Source organism: Saimiri boliviensis, chromosome 2 (genome assembly GCF_048565385.1).
Source record: "Saimiri boliviensis isolate mSaiBol1 chromosome 2, mSaiBol1.pri, whole genome shotgun sequence".
Classification (NCBI taxonomy): domain Eukaryota; kingdom Metazoa; phylum Chordata; class Mammalia; order Primates; family Cebidae; genus Saimiri; species Saimiri boliviensis.
The window spans coordinates 127,903,206-127,930,060 of NC_133450.1; the positions used below are offsets into that span (position 1 = coordinate 127,903,206).

The 26,855-nt window shown below is 53.0% G+C and overlaps 2 protein-coding genes and 1 non-coding gene across 52 annotated transcripts in view; 2 read left to right on the plus strand and 1 right to left on the minus strand.

Annotated features, from left to right (window-relative positions):
- Positions 1–4,965: 4,965 nt before the first annotated feature.
- Positions 4,966–9,054, minus strand: RTL1 (retrotransposon Gag like 1). Its single transcript, XM_003941603.4, has one exon. It carries the CDS (start codon positions 9,052–9,054, stop codon positions 4,966–4,968), a length of 4,089 nt encoding a protein of 1,362 aa, XP_003941652.1.
- The window catches only part of LOC104653481 (uncharacterized), a 190,802-nt gene continuing 172,485 nt past the window's right edge, over positions 8,539–26,855 (plus strand). For 47 of the 50 annotated variants that reach the window (XM_074394288.1, XM_074394263.1, XM_074394261.1 and 44 more), the window contains exons 1-4: positions 8,695–14,436; positions 17,927–19,569; positions 22,432–22,541; positions 23,696–23,822. The gene's annotated coding sequence lies outside the window, so the exon portion shown is untranslated. Of the gene's footprint in view, positions 8,626–8,694; positions 14,437–17,926; positions 19,570–22,431; positions 22,542–23,695; positions 23,823–26,855 lie in introns of those variants that run through there. The other 3 variants (XM_074394266.1, XM_074394268.1, XM_074394272.1) reach the window with 3 other exon arrangements.
- On the plus strand, positions 22,652–22,728 carry LOC120361411 (small nucleolar RNA SNORD112). The gene has a single exon (XR_005577611.1). It is a non-coding gene; the product is annotated as a small nucleolar RNA SNORD112 (small nucleolar RNA).

A 26,855-nucleotide genomic window follows, 5' to 3' on the forward strand; every position in this document is an offset into this window, starting at 1 on the left:
TGCTCCCACGGGGAGCCCTCCCAAGGGACCTGACCCACAGGATGAACGGGAGGATGTTGGAGAGATGGTGCCCCTTTGTGCCCAGGGTGGAGGGGGCAGGGCTTTGGCAGAGCAGGGCTGGCTCTTTCTGTGCCCCAAGAGGAGGGTCTCCTCGAGGGGTCTCTGCCTCTACCCAGGACTCTTTCATGACCAGGAGGCTGAGGCCCCTCACAGGCGGCTTCTTACTCTCTCCTTAGACCTGTTGGGAGACACTTCCCTTCTCCCCAAGGATTCTTAACTCTGGATCCCCAGAAGCTTTTATCTGGGCCCCCTTCTTCCCCTGTGCCCACCCTGCCCAGGCTGGGTGCTCGAGGGCACCCTATGGCAACATGAGCAGTGGGCACGGCGGTGGACCCCCGGTTCTTGGACCTCTGTTTTCTGCCTCCCCAGCTAACTCAGGTCCCGTGCATGGCAGTGGTGACTCGCACCATGCCCTGTGGTACTGGCATCATTAATCCCAGTAACAAGCCATGACAGCCAGCCTAGGCACAAGTGTCGGGCACCAGGGTGGCAGGTGTGGGGAGAGAGGCCTTGCGGCAGCCGAGGACACTAAAGAGGACAGGAGGGTGCCGGAGGGGGCACTGTCTCCCGGCCCTTCCTATGCACTGCCCACCTGCCCTTCTTTGCCCTCCTCCCCCATGCACTCCCTCTCTTCCTGGTCTACCCCTCAGCTTCTGCGGTGTCGGGATGGGTATGCTTGTCTTTGTTGATCTCAGGCAGGTGCACAGGGGTCCAGACGAGGCTTTCTGTTTGGGTCTGAGGTCAGTGCCAATGGGCTTGAGGTGTGACAAGGGTTTTGGCCCAGCCACAGGGTTCTAGGAGGGTGGGTGGAGCTTGGGAGTGGGGGTGATGGCTTCTATCTGTTGTCTTTCTCCTTTTCACTTTGGGAGCAACTGGGGTCACCAGGTGGGCAGGAGGGGACCTCACATCTCTGCTCTGGGCAGATGGTTAAGAGCTGGCCAAGCTCCGAGCCCAGGGCCCTGAGTCCGAGGCCCTTACCTGACCCGGGGCCGCCCGCGGCGGGATGAGCGAGTCCCAGCCTGAGTGGTGAGTAGCCCTCAGCTGCCTGGGTGGTGTACTGTTGAATGTTCCCGAAGCTGGCCCTGGGTGCACCAGCCCTGGAGACTGGCACGCTGGGGATCTCATGAGGGTGGGCTGGGCCGGGAAGGCAAGTTGATGGACAGGGACTCAGCATGGTGGAGTTCAGCCTCCTCCATCTCGAACCAGCCACCTGGGCGTGAGCAGAGGAGGTGGGAGCTGGGTGCCTTTGGTTGCAGCCTGCCAGGGCCTGTGGGACTGTGTGCCAGTGTACATGCCAGGCTGTGCAGGCAGTCTGCTGTTCTGAGGACAGTTTTCACCTTTTTTTGTGGTGGCCATGATGTCATAACCTAGCAAGTCATTTAACATTAACCTTCCTTTTTCTTTCCCCAGGAGAGAGGTTTGTATTGTTTTTCTTTCGAATCTTTTGTTTTCGTAGGATTTGTGGGAACGGTTGCTGTTTGGTTACGTGAGTAAGTTCTTTAGTGGTGATTTGTGAAACTTCAGTGCAGCACACACTGTACCCAGTTTGTAGTCTTTTATCCTCACCCCCTCCCCACCCTTTCCCCAAGTCCCCGAGTCAATTCTATCACTTCATCTGTAGTTCTCCCCTGGGCCTGGGGACTGCCCCCCTTCTCTGTAAACTAAGCCCACTCTGGCTGCGGTGGGTGGGACAGCCAGTGAGGCCAGTGCATCGCTGTCTGCTGGTGTGGGGGGCCGGGGCCACTCTCGTGCTGGGAGCCCCCTAGTCAATATGTGTGTGTGCATGTGCGTGCATGCATGTTAACTGTGGAGAAGTACGTCCACCTCAGTGTGTGTCTGGATTCCCTGCTGTAGGGCAGGGGTGATGGTTGCTGGTCAATTCTCTGGCCTTACCCTGTAAGGTGGTCTCATTTGCCCCTTCACCTTTGATGGCCCAGCAGGAAAGGAAGGTCCTGGCTGCAGGGACACAGGGGTTGCCAATCCTCCCCACATTCACCCGGGGAGCCCCTGCCAAACAGGGATAGAAGTTTGCCCTTGAAGATCAGCCTCTGGGACCCCCTAGGAGTGGCCTCCAGGTGACCTGATCTGGGGACCCTCTATTTTGACCCCTGGCTCTACCCCAAGGTAGTTTACTTTGAGGGACTTGGGAGCCCCAAGAAGAATGTCATCTGGGAACAGTGGGGGTTGTAGGAAGCAGCGGCCCTTGGAGACTGGGTCTGGGTATTCTGGAACTGGCCCTACCTCTCACTACATTCTCCATCTGATGATGGGAAAACAGGCTGGAAGATGGACGGCCACTACCTGAGGTCACCCAGCAAGTCAAGGTTGGGGCCCTCCAGGCCAGGTCACTAAGGGGCGTCTGCACCTCTTGCAGCCGAGTCCCTGGCCTTGACCGATGGCATCTTGTCTTAGGCTGCCATCAGAGGCAGAGTGCCAGGGAACAGACGAGCAGGCATGGTGCCCTTGAGCCCCTGGAGCTGCTGTGGTGTTCATCCCATCAGCCTTGTGACTGGAGGCAGAGTGGGTGAAGTAATCCAAGTGAGAGGGCACAGACCAGCCACCAGGAAGGGGCCTCCATCCTGGCTCTGTCCTCAGCTCCTCTGAAGCCCATTCTGGGCCTTGATTTCCCCAAGTTTATCCTGGGAAAGTGACAAGAGAAGTCTGTGGATAGGGCTGGGAGCTCTGACTGCCAGCTGCGCCCAGCACTATATTCCTAACTCTGAATCCTCGCAGCAGCCTTGATGGGTTGGAGTGACAGATGAGGAAACTGAAGCTGTGAGAGGCCTTTCTGCAGCCAGCTCGTGGAGGTAGAGAGAGGCCCAGAGGTGTAGCCCCTGCCTTTGAACCTGGGGATCCTGACCATGATCTCCTGGTGCTGCTGTCAGGGGTAGATTCTTCAGATAGGTGGATGGCGGGTGACAGCTAGGCACCCCTGGGGATCCGTGAAGGTATCGGGAGCCAGTGTGGGGCTGGGGAGTGCAGGGAAGGAAGGAGGCCGAACTTGCAGTGCCAGCCCTGGGCTCCTTGGGGTGTGTCCTTGGGCAGGGGCTCCTGCTGTGTGCCCAGTGGGTCCTCGTGGGGTAGGAGCAGGAGGCGGAGCCATGCTGTCTAGGGACTGCCATGCTCCCGTGCCTCCTCTTGGGGACAGAGTAGGGTCCCTTCCATGTGGGAGTTGAGAACTCTGGGGCCAGGTGGAAATGGCTTCCCTAGGGGATGGGGCTGCTCCAGTACAGGCGAGCTGGGTCCCTGCAGTGGGGCGGGGTGCACTGGGAGGTTGGAGGCCACTCCTGGGTAGGCGTGACCCATGGCCAGGAAGAGGGGTCAGTGTGTGCTTGCCTGTAGAATGGGAGCCCAGAGTGGGTGAGTGCCACCTGCCCTGCCTCCCCTACTCTCTGTGGGACCCCCGGCACCCCTCTACCCAAGGCAGTGCACCCTCACCCTCACAGCCGCCATTTTGCCACTTTGGTGACAGCATGACCCTTCGGAATGGGACCCTTTCCCTCTCGGGGGGAGGGGTTAGGGACTACTTGGGATCAGGGCTTGTGGGCCCGGCAATGTGGGGCTCAAACCACACCTCATTTCTCATATGGCAAGGAGGCTAAGGCCAGAGGTGGGATTTGGGTTTTGGGATTTGGGTTTCGGGGGTTCCTTTTCTGGAACCCGAAGGAGAGGCCGCTCCCACTCCCCCGCCTCCCACTGCCCTGAGACACCTTTTTTTGTCAGCTCCTCTCTTTGAGATGAGCTTGTGGGGGGTGCGCATCCCTGGTGGCCTCAGTGAGGGTGGGTGCCTTCCCACAGCAGGAAGAAGTGCCCAGCGTCCTGGTGAGGGTGACTTCAGGAAGGTGGTGAGGCCTGCTGCCATGTGCCAGGCCCCCATGGGGCTGTTTCAGGGGAAAGCCTTTCCCACTTCCACCACTCCCACCTAGCCCTCTTACCCCCTCCTCCACCCCACCTACCCCCTCGCTCCTCCCATCCCTGTCCCCTCCCCTGCCTATCCACCCATCACCCCCGCTTTTATAACAAAACCCACAGTCAGTCTTTTATTTTGCTTTATTTGAGGAGTGCAAAAAGATTAGGGGGTGAGAAAGTTCAGGGGGCGGGGAAGGATTTTCTCCCCATGCAAAGCAGCGCGGCCAGTCTCTCTGTGACTTGGCAGGGTCCCCTGGGTGTCTGTGTGCTTTCTGGGACCCCCAACACCCCTGCACTGTCCAGTGTTCAGTGTTGGGAGGGGAAGGCACCCCTTCACCGCACAAGTCTGGTAAGTGGCACTGGTACATCGGGATACCCCAAACAGCGGCTTTGTCCAGGTAAGTCCAGAGCTCAGGGCCAGAGGAAGGCAGGGTCTAGAGAGCTGACGCAGTCGTGGTGGGGGCGGGCTTGCTTGCAGGGTGGGATGGGGGTGAGGGATGTTGGGAGGTTGGGGATGGGGGTAAGGGGAGCAGGAGCCCGGCGGTGGAGGTAGAAGGTCAGTGGAGCACCTGAGGTCAGTGTCTCAACACGGCACAGGGTGGCCGTCACCAGGCCGGGTGGGGGCCCCGCACCTGCTTGCTTGGCTGTGCCTGCTATGCCTGCTTCTTCATCTGGCCGTGGGTCATGGGGTCACCTCCTGTTCGCCACTGCTTTCTCCCTCATGGATGTCACTCCCGGGCACGGTCCCGGGACCTGGAGAACTGAGTACTGGCAGCCCAAGGCTGGCGCCAGGCCTCCAAGGACTGGCTAGTCCGTTGGCACAGTGGCATTGCTGGTTGATGAGTGGAAGTTGTTGCCCTTCACTAGCGGGTTCCTCTTGGGTCAGGAGCAGCAGGAAGGGAAGCGAAGCAGCCTGAGGCGTGAGGAGGCCAGGGGCTTCGGAAGGCATTGGGGCCAGAGAAATAGACGGGACTCTGCTGGAGGTGGGAGGTGCCTTCAGTCGAGGTCAGCATCTTCGTCCTCGTCAGGCGGCTCTTCCAGCCGGGCCTGCTCCCTGGGCTGGCTCCCCCAGGCGGGGGCAGGCAGGGCCTGCCTGTAGATCAGGGTCAGGAACCGGCTCAGGGCCCTGGCGGCCTGCTCCCGGCTAAGCAGGTGCAGCTGGCCGTCGGCGCTGCGGATGTGGAGTAGGCGGCTGCTGAGGAACTCCAGGACCTGCGGGTCCATGAGGTGGCGTGGGCGGAGCGGGTGGGCCGCGGCCGCGTGGCTGGGCGAGGCCTCCTGCACGTCGTTGTCCTGCTTGTCCTGCGAGGTGTCTTGCAGGCCGTCATGCAGGCCACACTGACGGTAACGTTGCAGGTCGTCTTGCAGGGCTTCTCGCAAGACGACATCCTCATCGCCAACGACGTGCAGCTCCAGGTAGCGGTTCTCACGAAGGGCGGGGAGGCTGTCCTCCCGGGGGGTGACTCTCATACCGAAGAACTCACACAGCGTCAGCCAGAACCCAGGGGTGAACTGTAGGCCTCGGTGGGTCTGGGGCTGCAGGGCGTTTCGCTGCCAGCGGCCGGGGCCCAGGAATAGCTCGGCCAGCTCCTGTGCCGGGATGGTGTTTGCGCCTACGAGGGCGGGCATCTGGGTGAGCAGCTGGGTGATGGCTGTCGTGATGCCGCTGCCCGCGACGAGGGAGGAGTCCAGGAAGAGTCGTAGGGAGCGCCGGGGCTGGGGCCGAACCGCCTGCATGGCGGGTGGCGGCAGCAGCGGGGGAAGTCGCCTCACCCGCAGTAGCACGAGGATGGACGCCAGGGCCAGGACGTTCTTCCAGTACAGGAGGCCTCGGAAGAACTGCAGAATGACGGCCCTGATCTGGGCCATGCTGAAGTGGGCGAGGAAGCTGTTGAGGAGCTGGTCGATGGGAATCACGGCCAGCAGCTCTTGCCGTAGGGCCTGTTCTTGGGCCTCATCCTGGTCCTCATTCTCTTCTTCCCCGGATTCCGCTGATGGATCCGTGGGGAATCCCCTGGAGGCCAGCAGCAGGGTCTGCCTGGCCGCCGTGCTCCTCCGGAAGGCTCTCCTCCACCGGAGGTTTCTCGAAGGTGGCAGGGCTCGGCCGCCATCCTGTTCTGGCAGCTCCATGACGTCAAAGTTGAAGTGAGAGAAGAAGAAGACCCAGTGGCCGGGGAGAAGTACGGTGAGCCTGTCATTATTCAGAGAGGCTAGATCCTCTGTGTTGAGAAGGATCATGATGGGCTCCTCGGTGTTCTCCAGGTAGCGGCACCACACCATGAAGGCAGCCCGTATGGGAAGGATCTTCATCTCCACTTGCGAGTACTCGACCTCGATGGGGGAGATGCTGCGGGAGTAGAAAGCACAGCAGGCCCTCCTGCCGGTCTGCTCGTCGATTTGGATCAGGGAGGCGTGCAGGCCCGTGCCGGTGATGCCGGTTTCCAAGTAGAATCGGTTCTGGGGCTTGGGGTGGTGGAGGAGGGGAGCCTTGCGGAAGGCCCTCTGGAGGCACTCGAAGGCCTCCTGCTCCTCGGCCCCCCAGTAGAACTGGCAGGAGCTCAGCAGCTGCCGCACCAGGGGCTCGGCGATGATGCTGAATTGCTCCACGAAGTGCCGGTAGGGGAAGACGAACTCCATGAAGTTCCGCAGAGAGAGCCTGGAGCCAGGGGTGGGGTACCCTGTTATGATGGTCATGACGTTCTTGTTCAGTTTCACCCCTTTGGGGGTGACAACGAAGCCCAGGAATTCCACGGTTTGGCGGTGGAACTGGCTCTTGTCCAGGGAGCAGTAGACGTTGTGATGGCGGAAGCGGACCAGGACTTGGCGGACGTGCTGGAGGTGCTCCTCCTGGCTCATTGAGTAGATCAGGACTTCCTGGCCGTAGGAAAGCACGAGGAAGCCTAGCATGTCCTTTAGGATGAAGTGAATGACGTTCTGAGGGATGATAGGGTCTGGGGAGAGGGCGAACGGCTGGTAGCTCTTCATCTCTTGAAGCTCCAAACCAAACGCTGCTTTCCACACATCTTCGGTGCCGTGCACGTTCACGCTTTCCTCCACGATGGTCCCGCGCAGCTCCAGTTTTGTGAACCACGCGGCTCCGTGTAACTGGTCAAACAGTTCCGGAATCATCTGTATGTAGTCCTGTCTGTCGGTCAGCATGTCCTGCAGGTCCCAGTATTCCTCCTGTAGCCTGGCTCTTTCTTGCATCCTGGCGCTCACAGGTTCCCAAGGCGCGGTGGAGGGACATTCGTAAAAGGTCTCGCTGTGATCACTGTCTCCAGCCTGCTGAAGCTCAGAGGGCTCTGATTCAGAAAGATCATCGGATCCGTCTGAGCTTGGCTGGTCGGAAGTCTCATCATCTGCTTCCTTCGGGTTAAACACGTCGGCCAGGTCTGAGTATGGGTGTGGCAGTCCGGGTAGCAGGCTCATGCCGTGTCTCTCCAGGGCGATGCATGGCGGGGGTGGGCGGAAGCAGTTCTTCAGGCAGTAGGGAGAGTGGAAGGTGCAGCGGCCTTTGACCCAGTCGACCTCTGGGGCATGGAGTCGGAGCCAGCGGATGCCCAGGACCACGGAGAAGTTTGGTGAAGGTACGATGTCAAATTTGATGGATTCCTGGTGGTTCTGGTGGATGCACACCAGGGGCTCCGTGTAGAGCCAGACCGGCTCGTTGCCAATCAGCGAGCCGTCCACGGAATGGATCGGCTGAGGGTAAGGCTTCTCATAGAGCTCCACGTAGTGCTCTTGGGCGAACTTCTCATCCATGAAGTTGCCGTCGGCTCCCGAATCCACCAGGGCCTGGACGGCGACGCTGTGGTAGGGGTTCACTCTCACCATGAGCAGCAGGAAGAGGTGGGCGCGGTTGATACCCGGATGGACTTCGCTGGGCAGCCAGCTGCTGACACTCCACCTCTCGGGAGCAGGTGAGTCAATCCAGGTCAGGTTCCGGGGGCGGGACTCGGGGGGCAGCCTGAGCACGGCTCTTCTCTCCGCCAGCTTCTCTTCTATTTGCAGGATGAGCACAATCAGACTGTCTAGGGATTCTGGCTGAGGGATCCGGAATAGATAGTGCCTGATCTCCTCGTTGAGCCCCTGGCACAGGTGGGCCTGCAGGACTTCGTCTGGCCAGCCCAAGATGGGTACCAGGCTCTGGAACTCATCAATGTACTCGGTGGCCGAGCGGCCGCCCTGCCTGATACTGAACATGGCCTCTTCTGCCACACGAAGTGCCTGGCGGTATTCAAACACCTCTGACATGGCCTCCAGGAAGGCTGGGAAGTTTCCGATCAGGGGGCTGTCTTCCTGCACTCGAGCTCTGGCCCATTCTAAGGCCAAGCCGGAGAGGTGGTCGATGACATACTCAACGCGCAGACGGTCGTTACAGAACTTTCTTGGGTAGCTCTGTAAGGTCAGTTGGCAGAGCACGATGAACTCGTGGAATTCTCTGCGATCCCCGGAGAAGGGCCTTGGGGCGGGCAGTTGGCCTGCAATGATCCCTTTGATCAAGATCTCTTCTGCTACTCTTTGTTGCTCTTTGAGGTCTTGCATTCGGAAGTACAACGAGATGATGGACCTCACCATGGCCATAAGCTCCGCGGTAGAGTGCTCGGTCTGGTTTTGCCCTTCTTGAGGAGCCTCCTCCCTCCCCGATTCCTTCAGGTCAGTGTGAGCCTCTTGCTCTTCTTGGGCTCCCGATGGGGTGACTGATGCTTCTTTCATCCTATCAGATGCTCCACTGAGTGGATCCCCCCCCCTTGCCTGGTGTGAAGCGTTGCATGACTCCTCCAGGTCTTGGAGTAGGTCATTGGGTGGATCCTCTATTTCCTTATGTGGGCCACTGGATGGCTCCTCCATGTCTTGGAGTAGATCAGTGGGCATCTCTTCCCTTTCCTGGAGTGGGCCGCTGGGCGGCTCCTTCATTTCCTGGGCGGGGCCGCTGGCCGGCCCCGCCTCTCCCTGCACGCTGCTGCCCCTGCCCGATGTCGCCTCGGTGGTGCTGGATGAGCCCTCGGAGGACTCCATTTGTTTTGATGATGGATTCTTATGCTCCATCATCGTCTCAAATGAGTCTTCAGAGGGTTCTATCATTTCGTCGGATGGAAAGGAGTGTGTTCTGAAGATGGGTAAGGCTGTGATGGTGTCCAGTCAGCTGCTGGGACTGTGGAGATAGAACCTGGGGGTGGAGGGGAGTGGGGAGTAAAGGCAGTAGTTTAGGGTCTCGCGGGGTGGCAGTGCCAGGTTCTCAGGGACAAATGAGATGCCCAACGCATCAGAGCAGGGAGAAACTGGGGAAGGCCTTCTTGTATCCAAACCAGCCTCCTTGGCTGGTCACTCTGGGGCGCCCCCGGGGAGGGAAGATCTGTCAACCCCTGACCTGCCTCCCAGGCTTAGTCAGTCTGCTTGTCCTGGTCCATTTCCCCCAATAGATGGTGGAAATTCACAGCCCATAAATTCTATGGAGTGACCCACCGGGAGCAGCCGCCGTGGCAGGCGGGCATCTGGCAGGGTGCACAGGCTGCTCCATTTCACCCTGGCACATGCACCTGGTCACTCCTCCTCTCCTGCTTTGGTCAACTGAGAATCACAGAGGTCACCTCTCACCACCATCCAAAGCCATCCCTGGCAGGCTCAGGGCTCTGGAGCAAGCCCAGCCACCTTGATTGTGGAGTGGGAATCTCTAGCACAGATGCCTACCGTTCATCAGTGCAGTGGAAGAGGAGAAAATGGGCACTTGACCACTATCCCGTCAGTTGGGTCAGCAGCCCAAAATAGCTCTTATTTCCTTCCCCACGTTCAAAATGGAAATTTCAGGGGGTGTGTAGAGGTCTGGATTCTTATTTTTTTTTTTTCTATAAAGTTTATGACATACCTACTATGTGCTGGATAATTGCATATTTGTTACTTGGTTCCAACTCAGACTTTTGGCCAATTTCTCTTTCTTGATTTGGTCTCCTTCCAGTGCTATGTTCTCCCAAGCTCTGAGCTGATGAGGAGATCTTCAGATAATCTCCCTCTCTTCCTACAATCTCCACTCTCCCAGGACTGCCCTCTTTGTGAGGCTTTGGGAGCTTCCCACATCTGGCCTCAATTTCACCAGTGCAAGCGTGTCTGCACACCTCTCCCATCTTATCTCCCGGGTCCCCTTTTTCACTCCAGTGGGGTGGTCCCCTCATTCTAGCAAGTACCTTTTTCTCTCTGCTGCTGGTTGCCTCCTCCCAACATAGACACATATCTGGCAGAGTTGGGACATTCAGTGGGGGCTGGGGGAGCATGCAACATCTTTGGAATCTGATGGTCCTGGAGTGGATTTTTAAAAATCTAATGTTGAGTGGTAATAGTGGGCTGAGACAGAAGTGAAAGAGGATATCTTGGTTGGGGTTATTTGCATATTTCTTCTCTGCTTGGGCAGAGCAAATTTGAGTTTTGATTATCTGATGGATTAGCTGTATAGTTACTGCTCTTTATAGTAAATTTAACACCTTTTGTTACCTGTCAGTTTTCTTCTTAGCCACTGGACCCATCTGTAAAAAATACATGCATTTCCCCCTTCCACGAAACTCATTGGCTAAAATCCAAGCTTTTCAACAGGATACAAAATTCAGATCTGCTGTTTCTCAAAATTAAGTACACCCTTGTTAGCATGACACTTCAATCTGATCATGCAGTCTCTCTGATTAAAGCCTTCCACTGTTTATTTACTGTCTGCAATATTAAATCAAAACCTTCTAGCATAAACATATCTGACATGTAAACTCATCAAAACCATTCTCTGGCTAAAATGTAATGGCCTTAACATAATATAAAATTCTTATTTTGTCATTCCTCAAGATAGAGATCACATTTTAAAAAAAGCATAGTATATAAATTAGCATGGCATAAGAATTAGAGCCATCGTCACCGTCATCATCACTACCACCACAGCCACATACACACAGCACACTGTGTAAATTAACTCATTTCCCCTTCACAAAATTCCTCTGAGGTATGCATTATCACTGTAAAATTCCAAACCTCTAATATAAAATTCTGATTGAAATACAAAATTTAACTAAGTAATTCATCTGCAGAATCATCTATCAGGAATAAAAATCTCAGCATGTCTCTCACTTAAAACCCTTTATTGGTGAAAATTTAAATTTCTTAGCAAGATGATTTAAAAACGAGATTATGCACCTTCTTAATATAAAGTCTGCACTCCTTAACATATTTACAAATTCAAGCATGTGAATGATTAAATCTTTCAGTGTTCCTGCCTTCAACTCAAAGTCTAATATCCTTGGCATGTTAGAAAAAGCTTAATACTTCTTAACATCAACGTTTAAACTGTTAGCAAGATGAATAAAGGTTATCTCATAATTTCTCTTTAAAACATACAAAAATTCATTTTTATTGCCTATAATGTAACGTTCTAACCGTTTAGCATAAAATAAAAATTTTCACCATGTAATTTACTTGCCAACTGATTGATATGAACCCCTAAATTTCATCAGGTCACTCCTAAAACCCTTTATTAGCTTAATTCCAAACCTATTAGCATGATATAAAATTCTGACCATGTCATTCTCAAAATAAAAAGGTCACACTCCCTTGTAAGATACACGCATGTACTCTTACAACATCTGTTTAAAGCTTTATTCTATCTCTTAATTACCTATGACATAAGGTCTAATTTTTTTTTTTTTTTTTAGCATAGAACAATACATTTTACCAGACAATTTCTCTGACTCCTCTACCCAACACAAAATTTCTCCCTTAAAAATATCTTAATGGGCCAGGCGTGGTGGCTCACATGGGCCAGGCGTGGTGGCTCAAAGCTGTACTCCCAGCACTTTGGGAGGCCAAGGCAGGTGGATCACTTGAGGCCAGGGGTTCGAGACCAGCCCAACCAACATGGTAAAATCCCTTCTCTACTAAAAACACAAAAAATAGCCCAGAGTGCTTAGGGGGGCCAAGGCGGGTGGATCACTTGAGGTCAGGGGTTCGAGACCAGCCTTGTCAACATGGTGAAATCCTGTCTCTACTAAAATTACAAATATTAGCCAGGAGTGGTGGCTCATGCCTATAATCCCAGCTACTTGGAGGGTTGAGGCGAGACAATCACTCGCACCTGGGAGATTGCAGTGAACCGAGATGGCGCCACTACACTCCAGCTTGGCAACAGAGGGAGACTCCCTCTAAAAAAAAAAAAAGAAAAAAAAATCTTGGCTGGGCGCGGTGGCTCAAGCCTGTAATCCCAGCACTTTGGGAGGCCGAGGCGGGTGGATCACGAGGTCGAGAGATCGAGACCATCCTGGTCAACATGGTGAAACCCGTCTCTACTAAAAATACAAAAAACTAGCTGGGTGTGGTGGCGCGTGCCTGTAATCCCAGCTACATAGGAGGCTGAGGCAGGAGAATTGCCTGAGCCCGGGAGGCGGAGGTTGCAGTGAGCCAAGATCGCGCCATTGCACTCCAGCCTGGGTAACAAGAGAGAAACTCCGTCTCAAAAAAAAAAAAAAAAAAAAAAAATCTTAATGGCTGAAATCCAAATTCCTTAGCATGACATAAAAATGTGATCCTGTCATCCCTCAAAATAGTGTCCAAACTTCATGGCATACTATGTACATTTAAATATATAACTCCTCTTTATAAAACCTGCTGTCTATAAATGACCCAACTCCTCAGCATGGAGCCCTGCCTGGGTGCCCTTGTACCCAGGGGGTGGACGCCTCTGCTCAGGAGTGGTCTGATGCTTATTATCTGGTTCATCAAATCCAGACACCTTAACTTAAAATCTGTTTACAGTCCAATATCTTTGGAGACAAAACTCTCATCAGTTTACTCCTTAAAACTCTTCACTGGCTAACATCCAAATGCCTCTGCATAAGAATTCAACAATGAGCTCATCCCCCACTCCAAATAGAACACTGGAATGCCTTCAGCTCTCACATAAAATCACATCTCCTTAGCATGTGAGAAAAATCTGATCAGATCATCTTTATCATAGAAATCCTGTCCTTAAGCTATGCCAAAATGCAGGTGTTGGAACTTCTCAACTGAAAACTTCTCAAAGTTTCTTCATTGCCTGTAACATACAGTGCCAATGACTTAACACAAAATGGAACAGTTCACCATGTACATTTTCTTTAGGAGAGTCTATTAAAAATCCAAAATCTCATTCTGTTACTGCTTTAAGCCCTTTATTGGCTTAAATCTGAAGTTGTAAACATGATATAAAAATTTGATCATGTCATCCCTTAAAATAAAATTCACACTTCCTAGGACAATATATAAAATTTGATCTTACAACTCCTCTTTAAAAGCTTAGTGTCTCTTAATTGTAAATGGAAGAAAGGTCAAAATTCTTAGCATAAACTATGAATTTTATTTTGTAATTTATTGCATATTATTTATCAAGTGCAAAAAACTCACCAGGTCACTCTGTTTGAACTTTGTATTGGCTAAATCAAACTCCTAGGCGTATGCAAAAGTCTAATCATGTTGGAGCCTCAAAATAAATTCCAAACTTTTTTCATATTTGCAATATTGATCATTTAACTCCTCTGATTAAAATCTTTCAACTTTGGTGTCAACATTAATCTCATCTCCTAGGCAAGCTCTGCAGGTTGAAATTGGTACTCCCCCAAGGCAGAGAGGCAAAACGTTTGCGCATGATTGTTAAATTGGTGGCCGTGACTTTTGTTTTACAATTTCCAGTGTTTCCTTCTTGCTTGTAATATGAATCCCAAAGCCATTATTCATAAATATATTTTATCATGTTTTTCTGCACACTTATCTTCCACAAGCAAAAATCTCATCATCACATTTCTTAAAACCCTTTGGCAAAAATCCAGACTCCTTAGCATGATATAAAACTTTGATCCTGACATCTCTCAAAATAAAGTCCAGATTTCTTCCCAGGAAACTCAAATTATGAAACTCTCGCTTAAAATCTCAATGTGTTTTCATCACTACAAAAAGCCTCACCATCTTAGCAAGGCACCCACTTTTAATCATGGCAGTCCCAGCTTCAAACCTGTCAAGTTCCATGTCTACAACATCAAATCCAAATGCCTGAGCATGAAATGAAAAGGGGACCAAGTATTTCTCACGTTGAAAATCGTTAGATTGCTCTTCTTAAACCATAAAGCTTAAGTTCCTTTCGCACAAAACCAAAACTTTTTCACCATCTACAGTTTCCCACTTTCATTTCCTGTTCCTCATGCTTCCCTCTGAAAAGACTGAGTTTCCCATTCTCCAGCCTCCAAAAGCATTTCGATTTTATTGTTCCCGGATGTTAATTTCTTTCTTTCTCTCAACCAAGTCCCTCTCACGGAATTCATTAATTCATACAGCAGCATGTCCTGATTCTTTTTCTGGGCCAGGCACAGGTTTCGATCCCCATGGAGGGAAATGGAGGCAGACCCACCTTGCAGATCATTACCTGGGAGGAGATGAGGCCCCGCCCTGGAGACGAATACCCTGCCGGAGGTGAGTGGGGGCCTCGGAAGCAGGGCGAGAGCTTCCCTCCACCCCTGCTAACCACTCGCCTCTCTGGGAGGTTTTGGGCATTATTGGGGCCTGTCAGTCCTCCCAGTTTTGGCTTTAGGTGGGCACTACGGGCTTCCCACCTGGCTCCAACTGGCCACCAGCTGGCCCGCCAGAGCCTGGGCCCCGCCTCTTCTCTGGACTTTGCAGAAATCATATTCTCAGTTTTTCAAGTGTGACTCAATTCTGTTGTTCTCAAATCTCATGACAATTTATTTAAGAAATGTCTACTAATTTGGAAATGCCCACCTTATTAAAAAAAAAGCCCAGAATTTAGTGCACCTGTTTTGGGGTCAGAACTGCCTTTGAGGTCTTCGAGTGGAACCCTCTTCCCCCCAACACTCAGAGACAGACGCCCCAGCCTCACCACCTTCAGTGCCCAGCGCCTCGGTCGGGTCAGCTCCTTGCTTGCCTCTGAGCCAGTGGCCCATTGGGTCAGGGCTGCCAACGTGTGTCTATGAAGGGTTGGGTGTGGGGGGGGCCCTGGGGGGGGGGACAAATCCCTCAGCGAATACCTCTCTCTGTCAGCTCGCCTGTACAGTAAAGGAAATCTGATTTTAAAAATAGAGCTTGGAAGAGGAGATGAGAGGATATTTAGGAGCAGAGTTGAGCCTGGGGCGGGGGGCGGGGGGCGGGGGTGGAAGAATTAGGGTAGAGGTGAGGACAGGGGAGAAGGGTGGGAGGCCGGGGGGCTGTGGAGGAAGGTGAAGCTGGTGAGAATCGGGGAGGCTACGAGGATGGGATGGGGAAGAAGGGAGATGTGGGTTCTCTGGAATGCTGGCCATGCCCCTCTCGTGGCCTCCAGAAATGAGCCCAGTCACACCTGGGGCCCTGGCTATCCGGGCTGCCAGGATGGGTGTCAGGCGAAGACCCCTGTCCATCTTGGCCTCCCTGTAGGTGATGCTCGGAGCTCCTGGAGTTTCAGGAACATAGCTACGGGTCTTAGGGGTGAAGTGGCCTCAAAATGAATATCCTCTAGTAACTCCCTCTACTACCTGGCTTGCTCTGGCCTCCTGTGGATGGAAGGCGTAGCGTCATGGTGAGGGTGGGCAGGCAAGGACCCTGGGCGGGTTTGTTTTTATTGATTGTTGTTATTTATTGATTTTGTTGAACTCATGTCAAGGTTAAGATGTGTCCATGGCAACTTGGGAGCCTTCCTGTTCATACCTGTTCCCTGGTATGAACAAATGTCAAGGACAGGTCATTCCTCTGGTGCAACTTGCTAGGTGGGAGTGGGTGAGGAGGATGGTGAGATTCTTGGAGGCTTCCTGAGGTCTCAGGAGGAGCTTGGGTTGGGTCCTGGGGGTCCTAGTGGACTGTGGAGTCTGCAGGGGCAGCAGCCTGCCATAGCTCATGTTAGAGTCCCTACCCCTGGGACCCCTCAACCCTGCACACTCCTGACCTGTGGCTAAAGACGACATGAGCCTTACGGGGTGGGAGGCCACTGGCATCTCGGCCCAGGGCAGCCCAGATTCGGACACTCCCCGTCTACTCCTATGGTCTAAACTGAAGTGCTTGAATGCCAGGCCCCGTGGGCCTTGAACGTCATTGCAGTGATGGGGAAACTGAGTCTTTGGAAGGAGGAACAGGGAGTTACAGTAGAACTCGGGTGTCCCCAGGGCATCTCTAAATCCCAAACCACCCAGCAGGGTGGGCTCTTCTGCAGGGGAACCCCCAGCCCCTCACCTTCCTAAGCCGTTGAGGTGACGGGCAGCGCCCGGGCCCCGCAGTGCTCTTGTGCTGTGTCCCTGCCCCCTCCACGCTTGACTGGCAGCTCCAGGGGGCCGCTGGATCACTCTGCCCAGAATAACCCTGGGAAGGGGACTGTGCCGCCTGTGGGAGGGGCTGTGCGAGGGGTCACGGGTGAGCTTGTCCTTCTCTTGCCCAAATCAGTGGGGCCAATCAGCTGCTCCTTAGGCTGATCTTGCCTTTCAAGGCAAGCGGACAGGGACAGGCCTGCACCAGCTTCCTAGTCTAGACGGGCACCGACTGTAAGCATGAGCTTCCTCTCCCAGTTTCCCCATGTCTGCAGGAAGAGTTTGGGCGGTGGTCTTCTCACTGTGCTCCTGTAGCTCTGGGGTTCCTAAGAGCGGCCTGTGAGGGACTGCTGGGAAACAGTAATGAGGGGAGATGCCTGGCCCAATAGGTGGAGCTCAGGGACATGCATTCCTGCCTCAGTTCTACCAGCTGCTCTTCTAAATTGGGGTCATCGTATTATTTCATTTAAACAGAGGTTGCCATATCTGAGCAATGGTTCAAAGCACAGACTGTGGTCTCTTCTGATGCTTGGCTTGATAGGGGTCTAAGAGTGGAACGTGCTCGTCTCGGGTGGGCTCTCTACCCTCCTGGTGGGCTGCGTGGACAAGCCCGGAGGCTGCAGGCCTAGGAGTGCAGCTGTTCTTAGGGTGGGAAGGCAAGTAAGGAGAGCCCCGCCTCGGGGCCTGCTGGAACTGGAGGGAAGCAGGAGGCGGATGAGAGGCTGGCTAACCTTACAGAGCCTCAGTTTCCCAACCTACAGAGAGGCAGGAGCACCTCCTTTCGAGGGAAGATGGGCATGTTAAGTCCTTTGTAAACTGTAAATGCCTTGCGTCAGGATTCTTATCAGTACTTCCAGAACACCCACTGTAATTGTAATGGTCAAGATTTGGACAGCATTTCATGCACGGTGTCAACTTTAATCATCCCATTAACCCCACGAGGGGATGATGCCCTGCTTTGAGAGTGAGCAAACCAGAGTCCCGGGGTGAGTTGCTCTGGAGCCATAATTATCAGCGACAATGGTGCATGGACCCAGGCCATGGGACCTTCCCCAGGAAGGGTAGGCTGGTGGCTGGATTTGGTGAGGGGGATGTGCGGAGATGGAATGTGACCCAGATGGGCCGATTAAATGTATTTATTAAATACATCCTAGTGAGTCTCTGAGTGTCTGCTCTGTGTCAGGCACGGTTCTAGCCACTCACCCCTGAAACTGACTTTGCTCCTTACGAGTTGGGGGATGTGCCGCCGTCTTACAGAATTAACTGGGGTTCGGAGGGCAAGGTGCTGGCACAAGGCCCCGGAGAGACAGAGGCAGGGTTTAAAGTCAGATTTCTCATCTCTCCCCTAGTAGACGGTGAGGGCAGGCGCAGATACCCAGAGTGCGGTTGGCAGTTGCCATCTGGGGACCTGTCGGGCCAGAGATGCCAGCTTCATCCCATGGCACTGATACGGCCAGTCTTGTGGTCTGAGGGGTGTCCACACCACAAGAGTGCGGGTCTCAGTGTCTGCCTCCATCTCCCCCAGAGGTGTGTGCTGTCACTCCCAACTCGTTCTGGCTTATTTGGTGTTGGAGGAGGGAGAAGACAGCTGGCCCAGCACCTGCTAATTATAGCTGCTGAAGTATGTGAATCGAGGCCTTGAGTACTCACCACCATGTCATGGTTTTTTCTTACAGACAAATGAATCCTTTAACTCTTCTCCTGAGTGCCAGCCCATCCCATTCACTGCCCCCGCTCCCCCACTCTGGGGGAGGTCGACCTGGGACCTCCACCCCACGTCTTACCTTGGCTGCAGGCGCTCAAGTGGATCTCCTCCGGTCCGGTGCGACTCGAACCTCGCTGCTTTCTGAAAAGTTATTGAACACATTTGTTTCTTTAATTATGGAAGTCCGGTCTTCTTGACATGCATACATTTTCCACAGTGGCAACCACAGTGCACACACAGCCTTCCAGCCTGCTCTGCTTGCCTGCCTCTCTGTTGTGAGCTGCTTTTCTCCATGTGGCTACCTTGGGGACCCCCGTGATGATTCCTGAGTGCTTACTATATGCCAAGCGCTCTTTTCAGCGTTTTACAGCTTTTCACTGGTTCAGTCCTTCTGAGAAGCTGTGAGGGCCTTCCTTTCATGACCCCCATTTTTCAGAAGAGGAAACCAAGGCCCTGGCTCATACATCCACCCACCTGGGCCCACGCTCACTGAGGCAAGGCCTCAGTCCGGCCAGAGCGTCAGCCTCACTGGCGTCCTCACTGGCCTGGGCCCTGCAGCCCTGCTTCTCAACTCCTGGAAGCCTCCTGCTCTTGGTGGATAACCATTTTGCTCTCTAGCAAATGGATAGGAACATTTATGTGAGTCTGGCTTGGTGGCGTGGCTCACGCCTGTAATCTTAGCATGTTGGGAGGCCAAGGTGGGCAGATCATTTGAGGTCAGGAGTTTGAGACCAGCCTGGCTAACAGGGTGAAATTCTCTGTCTACTAAAAATACAAGAATTAGCCAGACATGGTGGCGTGCGCCTGTAATCACAGCTACTCGGGAGGCTAACGTAGGAGAATTGCTTGAATCTGAGAGAGGGAGGCTTCAGTGAGCTGAGATTGTGCCACTGAACTCCAGCCTGGCCAACAGAGTGAAACTCCATCTCAAAAAAAAAAAAAAAAAAAAAAAAAAAGTTTATGTGAGTCTGACCCGGGCTGTGCTGGACTCTGAATAAATCTCTTAGCTGCCTGAGCTGCAACTCCTTCCTCCTGACCCCGCCACCTGCATGGGCCATTCTGAGTGGCTGCATCCCAGGCTGGTCATCCCAGCCCCGGGGGTTTTTGTCCTGCTCCCTTATAGTAATCTGCAGTGGTGACTCCTTTGTCTCATTCTCCCTTGGCACACAGTAGGGCTGCTGGCAGCAGGCGAGGCCTGGGACAAGGGCTCAGAGAGTTAGGATGCCCTTTGGCCATGCCACTAAATGACCAGTTTCTCTTCTCGCCCTCCCAGGTGGTCTGAAGGGGAGACGGCTGCCTTCTCGTGGGAAGGGAGCAGATGCCTGGCCCAGGACCCCATCAAAAGGTCTGAAAAACGATATTCTTCTTCCTAATGTGTAAATTTACACCAATAGCAAATTTGTAGATTTCCTTAGAATGGAACTAACTGGAGCCCTTCATTTTGCAGCTGAGGCTCACTGCCCCCAGTGGGCAGTGGGTCAGGGTGTTTCTGAGGCCAGGTCGTGGCCCAGCCCTGCTGCCCCCAGGATGGCCCCTGGCTTGGAGGGGTGTGGGGCCCTGTGAGTCTGACGTTGAAGAAGACCAGCCTTCCAGTCTTGCTTGGTGGCCTGTCAGGTATGCGCGCTCTTCTCTCTTCCACCCAATACCCCCTTTGGGGAGGCGGGGTCTGAGAGGAGTTGGGGGTCATGTAACCTTAACATAGTATATTATCCCCAAATCCAATACCCCTGTTACTCTTGTCTGTCTGCCATGTGAAACCAAGGGCGGTGTTAACGTTTATCACCATGATATACAGATGTGCGTGGGGACATCTGGGATGGGGCTCAGGGGTCCACCTGGGGGTCAGAGAGGGCAGACTCTGCTTAGTGGAGATGGATGACTGTGGACGTGTGGCTATAAATCACCCTCCCCTCTCACACAGGGTGGGGATGGGAACTTTCAAGAGTTGCCTGGATTGATACCTTAAAGGAAATAAAATATAAAATGCTTGGCACATAGCAATGCTCAACACACGCAGAAAAGGCACTTACTTTAGGTGGGTCTGCCCCTAAATGGCCCTTTTGCAAGCCCTTCTCATTTTTTGGAATCCAAAGGGAAGACGAGGGAACAGGGTCGGGGCAGAGGGGAAGGGCGCCGTTAGGTTGCACAGGGCATTTTCTCAAGGCCACAACATGTCTCTTATGGGCACTGCCTGGGTTTCTGTAGGCTTTGAGAGGAATGGCGTGTTGGATGCAGGTGACCTCAGTCCGGGCCCTGCATTTTTATTTACCATAAAAATATTTTGTGGCTGGGCGCGGTGGCTCAAGCCTGTAATCCCAGCACTTTGGGAGGCCGAGACGGGTGGATCACGAGGTCGAGAGATCGAGACCATCCTGGTCAACAAGGTGAAACCCCGTCTCTACTAAAAATACAAAAAATTAGCTGGGCATGGTGGCGCATGCCTGTAATCCCAGCTACTCAGGAGGCTGAGGCAGGAGAATTGCCTGAACCCAGGAGGCGGAGGTTGCGGTGAGCCGAGATCGCGCCATTGCACTCCAGCCTGGGTAACAAGAGTGAAACTCCGTCTCAAAAAAAAAAAAAAAAAAAAAAAAAAATTTGTATTTGCCGGGTGCAGTGGCTCACACCTGGAATCCCAGCACTTTGGGAGGCCGAGGCATGTGGATCACCTGAGGTCAGGAGTTCCAGACCATCTTGGCCAACATAGTGAAACTTCGTCTTTACTAAAAATACAAAAAATTAACTGTGCGTGATGGCACCCACCTGTAGTCCCAGCTACTCGGGAGGCTGAGACAGGGGAATCGCCTGAACCCAGGAGGTAGAGGTTGCAGTGAGCCGAGATCGTGCCATTGCACTCTAGCCTGGGTGACAGAGCGAGACTTTGTCTCAAAAAAAAATTTTTTATTTTTTTATTTTTTTTTTATTTTTTTTATATTTGCAAAACCATGGCAATCACCCCAAGGTTTTCACAGGAACCAAAGCCGGTCCAAAATAAAATAGCGGAGCTTTGCGTGCAGAAAGGCGATTAAGAGCGAGGCACGGCGGCCGAGGGCTGGTTAACCTGTCTCACATTTCTTCCGCACAAAGTCATGGTTGAAAATAGGTCTCTGCCTGGCAGAGGGGAAAGAGGTTCTCGAAGGCCCCTGTCTGCATTAGCTCAGTGAGCAGGGAGACATTGAACCCACGAACCAATTAGTGGCTTGTGCAGATGGAGACAGACTGAGCAGGACGGGGGTGCCGACTGATCCGTGGGTAAAGGCGGCTGAGTTTTGTGTTCTTGGGATCTCACAGTCTCAGTGCCTCCCTATGTAGGCGGAGTATGCTTGTCACATCCTTGTCACACGTGTAACTCGTACCTGTTTGAGGATTCTGAGAGCCTGTGACGGCTGCAGGGAACCTGAAGCTTAGTGTGCAAGCAGGAGTGGGGGACAGGGGAGGGGTTCTGACTGGGAGCCAGGGTGCCTCCTCTGGACATGGGGGTGGGCAAGGGTGGGCAAGGTTGCTTCCCGTTCCCCTGGAGCTGGAAGGTTAGAAACGGCAGTGCCGTTTAGCCACAGTCCCTGTGGGTTAGAGTCAGGAGGAAACATGGCAGTCGTGTGTTTTGCACAGGAATCAAGCTGTCAGGGGTGCGGGGAGGCCCCAAGCTCCGTGCCAGCAAGCCTGCTTGGCTGTGAACTCGAGCCGCCGGCCGCAGCTCTCCAGAGCTCCTCGTCCCCACGCCTGGCCCCATCTCATGTCACATTCCCCCGAGGTCTCATTCCACTCGGCTAATCTCCAAGAACTCCGGCCAGGGCATTGGCTTTCGGGTCCTCTTAAAGACCAAAGAGGAAAGCGCTCCCCCGTGGGTGCCAGGCAGCTTGGGAGGGATCTGGGGCCGTGGGTGGTGAAATCACAGCCCCGGGCACACACCTGCTGGCCCCATGTCACTGACAGTCTGCTCAGAGGCTTGGGGCTCCAGTTAGAGCACATAAATGTATTTTTTAAAAAAGATATTTGGATAAAATAAATTCGCTGTGTCTGCAGAACTTGCTCTGGGCATATGTACCCACTCCCAATCCATCAGCAACCACACTCTTTGCTTTGTATTTGTAAAAACAGAAACAAAAACAACCCACAAGCGAACAAACAAGTTAACCCCTCACACACAAAATGCTTATTCTAATTATGCAAGAAATGCATTGATAATTAATACACTCATTAGTAAAAATCAGACACCTCGTATAAAGCCATCCTAATGCTTCCCTCAGTCCCTCCCCAGCACCCTCAGCAAATGAACTGCTCTTCTCAGTTTCAGGTGTCTGGTTCCAGATGTTTTCTCTGTGCATTTGCCTATGTAGATGCATATACCTCTAAAATCTATTACTTTCTTTATTTTTTACATAAACTATATCATAGTGTATATATCCTCTACAAGCAGCTTGTGTTTCTTCCTTCATGAATCTGCTTAGAGATAATAAAGATCACTGTTCCTTCTAATAGCGCCCCAGTGTCCTGTGAGCTGTGCACATCGGAGTTCATTTAATCACCTTACTGCTGGCATGAAAGCCTCAGGTCTTTTTCCCAAGTGGGGGCAACTTGTGGAGGCAGGTGTAAGTAATTTCTGAGATTTGGGTTTGGGGAGTGGGCTCATGAGGGTGTATGACATTATTACAGATGAATATATGAGCGCATGAATTAGCAAAATAAAAGGGGGCCTTTCTGGACCAAGGATGAGACAGTGTTTATGAACAAAGGATAATGATTAATCCAGTTCTGCACAAAATACTGAGGTCCATTAGAAGACAATAGGTCTTGGCTGTTCATTCTTTTTAAGAGCTGTTTAATATTCCGTGGTATGTATACACCATTGTTGATTTCACCCTCTTCTACTGCTGAAAATCCCAGCTGAAAGTGCTCTGGGGGAGGAGAATGAGCAGACAGAAGCTTTGGTCACGGTCCGAGCTGTCAGAGTGGGTCACCGATTCATAGGTGTTCATTAAGTCATTTTTTAAAAAAAGAGTACAGAAAATAAAAATGATCTTTATGCAGATCAGTGAGGAAGCGTGTCACAAACTGAGGTTTTAGTTAGTACGATTCTGCTCAACTGATGCCTGATAAAAAAGACCTAAGCTGTTTCCACTTTTTCTGTTGTTACCAGTGACACTGCAGTGAGCATTCTTGCAGCTAAATCTGTAAACACATCCTTGTCTCTTCCTTTTTCCTGGCTTCTTAGAGATGATGTGGTGGGTTACAACTGTTCGCAAAAGTTTTATTTTCATGGAGGGATCTTTCTAAAATGGCATTTCCACCTTGTTCCTGTCTTGCTTTAAAGCCTCCATCTGACTTTCTGGAGCTTCCGGGAGGGAGTCCAAAAAAATCAGGCCTTATCCTGGCATGGAAGACCCTTTAGGGTCTGGCTTGGAACTCGACAGCCTCAGCCCGTCCCCACTCCCGTTCCCTCTAGGTGCACCTCGCCTCCACGGAGCTACCTGCTCCTCTCAGGGTTCCCCGCTTCTTATGCTTTGTGTGGCCATGCCTTTTTAGGCAGCTTCTCTGTGGCCTTAAAGAGCAGGCTTGCAATATTTCTGTTGGGGAGCCCAAAGTTACCTGTGGCCCTAAAACACCACGTTCAAAAGCACAGCAAAGCCCTGTCCCTGGAATTGGGATGCCTCATTGACATGCTCTTCCCAGTTAAAGGGAATGTTTTGCATTTTCCTAGAACTGATGAAAATATTAATCACCCCCTTCCTTTGTCCCTTTCTAGAAGCCCTGGGCACCCCCAGTGTTGCCTGGATCTGACTCTGCCTCAGTGAAAACTGCCTCGAATTCTTTCTTGCACCGACGGGCAGATGGGCGATGTCCGAGGACCATGGGGTCGGCCCTGTGGCGCGGTAAGTCTGCAGTGTGGTAAAGCTGCAAACAGCCTTCTGGGTGGGGTCAGGCTGGCACCCCCCACCCCCAAACTGCCCCAGCCTGCTCCATGCCAGGTTTCCCTGCCTGCTGTGTGCAGGGCCCCAGAACCCAGGGTTATGGGGTCCACGGGCAGGAGTTGCATCTCTGTGTTGTGAGTTCCGAGGATGACGTTTGGGCATGATTATAGCTTGGAAATGGCTGATTGCCATTATGGCTCCTCCTTGCCAGGGTCTGGACCCAGAACAGGAGAAGGACATGTGATGACTGGAGTAACGGTGAGGGGCTCTGGGGTAAGACAGGGCTGAGAGGGAGCACGTGGACCTCTGGGACAGAGTCATCTTCTAGAAAGAGTGCTGGCTTTGGGGGAGAGGGGCTATGAGGCCAAAGCAGCATCCCCCTTGGGAGCTTGTCAGGAGTAGCGGGAGCCACTGGCAGTGTTCTGGGCTTTTGGTGCATTTTTTTTTCCCTCCCAGGGGAGAGGAGAAGAGGCATTGCAGGGAGCGAGCCACCCTGAGCACAGACCCAGCTATGAACAGATATCGGGCTGTGTGTCCTTGGCAAATCCCCAAGTGTTTCTGTGCCTTGGTTTCCTGATATTAAAAAAAAAAAAAAAAAAAGACTCATAATCTCTCTCACACAGGGCTATTGAGATCTCAATGAGGAAATAACGCAAATAAATCATCCAGCACAGTAGCCAACACACAGTCCCCGGCAAAACTCGGTGGCTCTCTGCATCTTATCCCGTCACAAAATGCTTAACCCCTGCTGGAGCCAGGCAGCCGCTCCCTTTCAGGGCAGGGAGACCCGACAGAGGAAAACAGAAACTCCAGAGAGAATGCAAGGAGGAAATAAAAGCTGGCGCTTTATCCCCTCCCAGACACCTTCCCAGGAAAACAAATGTGCACCTTCCCCAACACCTGGGGCCAGCTTGGCTTTCCCGAAAAGTTTGGGGAGAGTTTATTTTTATGTAAATAACATGTAAAAAGTCAGAGTGCTCCTTGGGCAGATTTTTTGAGGCTCATATTTTATAGACTTTGGCAAGGGTCACTCAGAAGGAACAGTGGTTACAGTCTCCAGAGGTTCATAATTCCTGGAAGAACTTCTGGCTAAACCTGACTTCTCCCGAATTTCACAGAAAATTCTCCCTGGGCTAGGCTCAGCCTAAATGAGCTTTTTGTGTGTTGGTCCAGCCTTACTAGTGGGAGTATGACTTGCATGTTGCCTTTACACAAAAGTGAAACTCCTCGGTCACTGTGCACAAAGGCCCCACTCTCCAAAATGTTTGACTTATTTACTTGGGAGTGTGAGAACCCGATCGGGCATGTCTGACACAGGGGATATTTCTCCGAGGCTCTATGTAGGGCTGCCCAGGTCTCTGCAGTTTTTTCCTGTGCTTCAGGCAGAAACCCATGTCCTAACTTCCTCCAGCACAGGGCAAGGGACCCAGAGCAAAAAGCGGGGTAGGGACACTGTCCCCTCCTTGGCCGGCAAGGGCTAAAGAGCTTGCTACCCCATGGCGGTTGCCTCTAAATAGGGATTTGTGTGGGTGACTTTTCGCATCTATTCCAAAGCCCTTCAGAACCATTTCTGCACCACCAGCTATCCTGAACCAGAAATCCCTGTTCACAGAATTTCCTAGGTGGGTGCCTCTTGTTCTGCACCTCTCCCCCATTTATGTAAACGTCACTCTCCCAAACATTTTCACACCAGCAGTTTCAGATCGACCCTTTCACAGCTTAAAACAGCAGCACCAAAAAAACCAGCATAAACGGAGGCTCTGAGAAACCATTTTTCCTGAAGGGCTTGCAGTGCCCAACCGAGCTGCCAGGGCCGTCTGTCTGTCTGTTCCTGGGAAGGCAAACCAGCTTGCACGCTCCACCAGCAACACGATGCTGCCCCCCCACGGCGGGTCAGGGCAGCTGTGGCGACCCCAGGGCTGATAGATTGGGTTGTCAGGCGCGGGATAATGAGGCGGCAGTGAGGAAGGGCTCTATCCTTTAATGACTCTGCCCTCCTCGAAATTTTTCTGCCCCACAGAGGTGCATCTCTGCTCCCGGGGACCCTGGGCATTTCACAGACAAGGAGCCCTGGCTGGCCTCACAGCCATCCTCCGCATGCTTACACGCACACACACACACACACACACACACACACACGCACACACACATGCTGAGTGCCTGTGCTGGGAACAAAGGCAAGAAAACTCCTTTAGAAACTGCAGAACAGAGGCTTGTCTAGCAGAGGTCCCCCTGATAAAGGCTCTGTCCACCCACAGTTCCTGGGAACTGAACCCCTGTGAATGGGCCAGAAAAGGTAGCTTCTGACCGCAGTGTGGGCTGCATTCATCAGCAGGCAGGCCCCCCAGCCCTGCTGCTGTGTGAGTCCCCAGACCATCCCAGTCACAGTCTGGCAGCTGGTTGCCTCTGTGGTTGCTGCTCAGCCTCCAGATAAGGGCCCCTGAAACTGCCAGACCCCCTCCCTCTACTCATTTCATCACTCTGCCAGCCTGTTGTCCCAGAAGGGACACAGGTCAGCTCTGTGGGCCCAGGAGCCAGGGAAGGTGCTTGGCTACTCTAGGTGTCCTGGCCCTCGAGGGGGGAGTTGGCCACAGGACAGTCCCCACCTCCCCCTACCAGCCCTGGGCACCCACCCCCATTCTCTGCTCCTCTCCCTCATTGCCTCAATGGGACAGAGGCACCCCGCTAACCATCTCTGTGCCTTTGCCATTTAGCCCAGGGCAAGCTACTTGGGAGAGGCTGCACAGCCTTGCCCTGACCCCTACCTGGTCCCCTTTGGCCACCTCGCTCACTTGCCCGCTCGCCTGCCTGGGAGTTGATGCTGTGGGAGCTTCTTAAAGGCCTAAACATGTGGGCTGCCAGCCCGGGCAGGAAGCCACGCTGCAGCCTCCTCGGCCATGCACCAGCCTGCCTGTCTCGGCTCGGATGCCTCCTGTAACAGGGAGCTCCCTCTCCCCCCAAGCAGCCTGCTCGGGGTTCGCAGAGGGAGCTGCT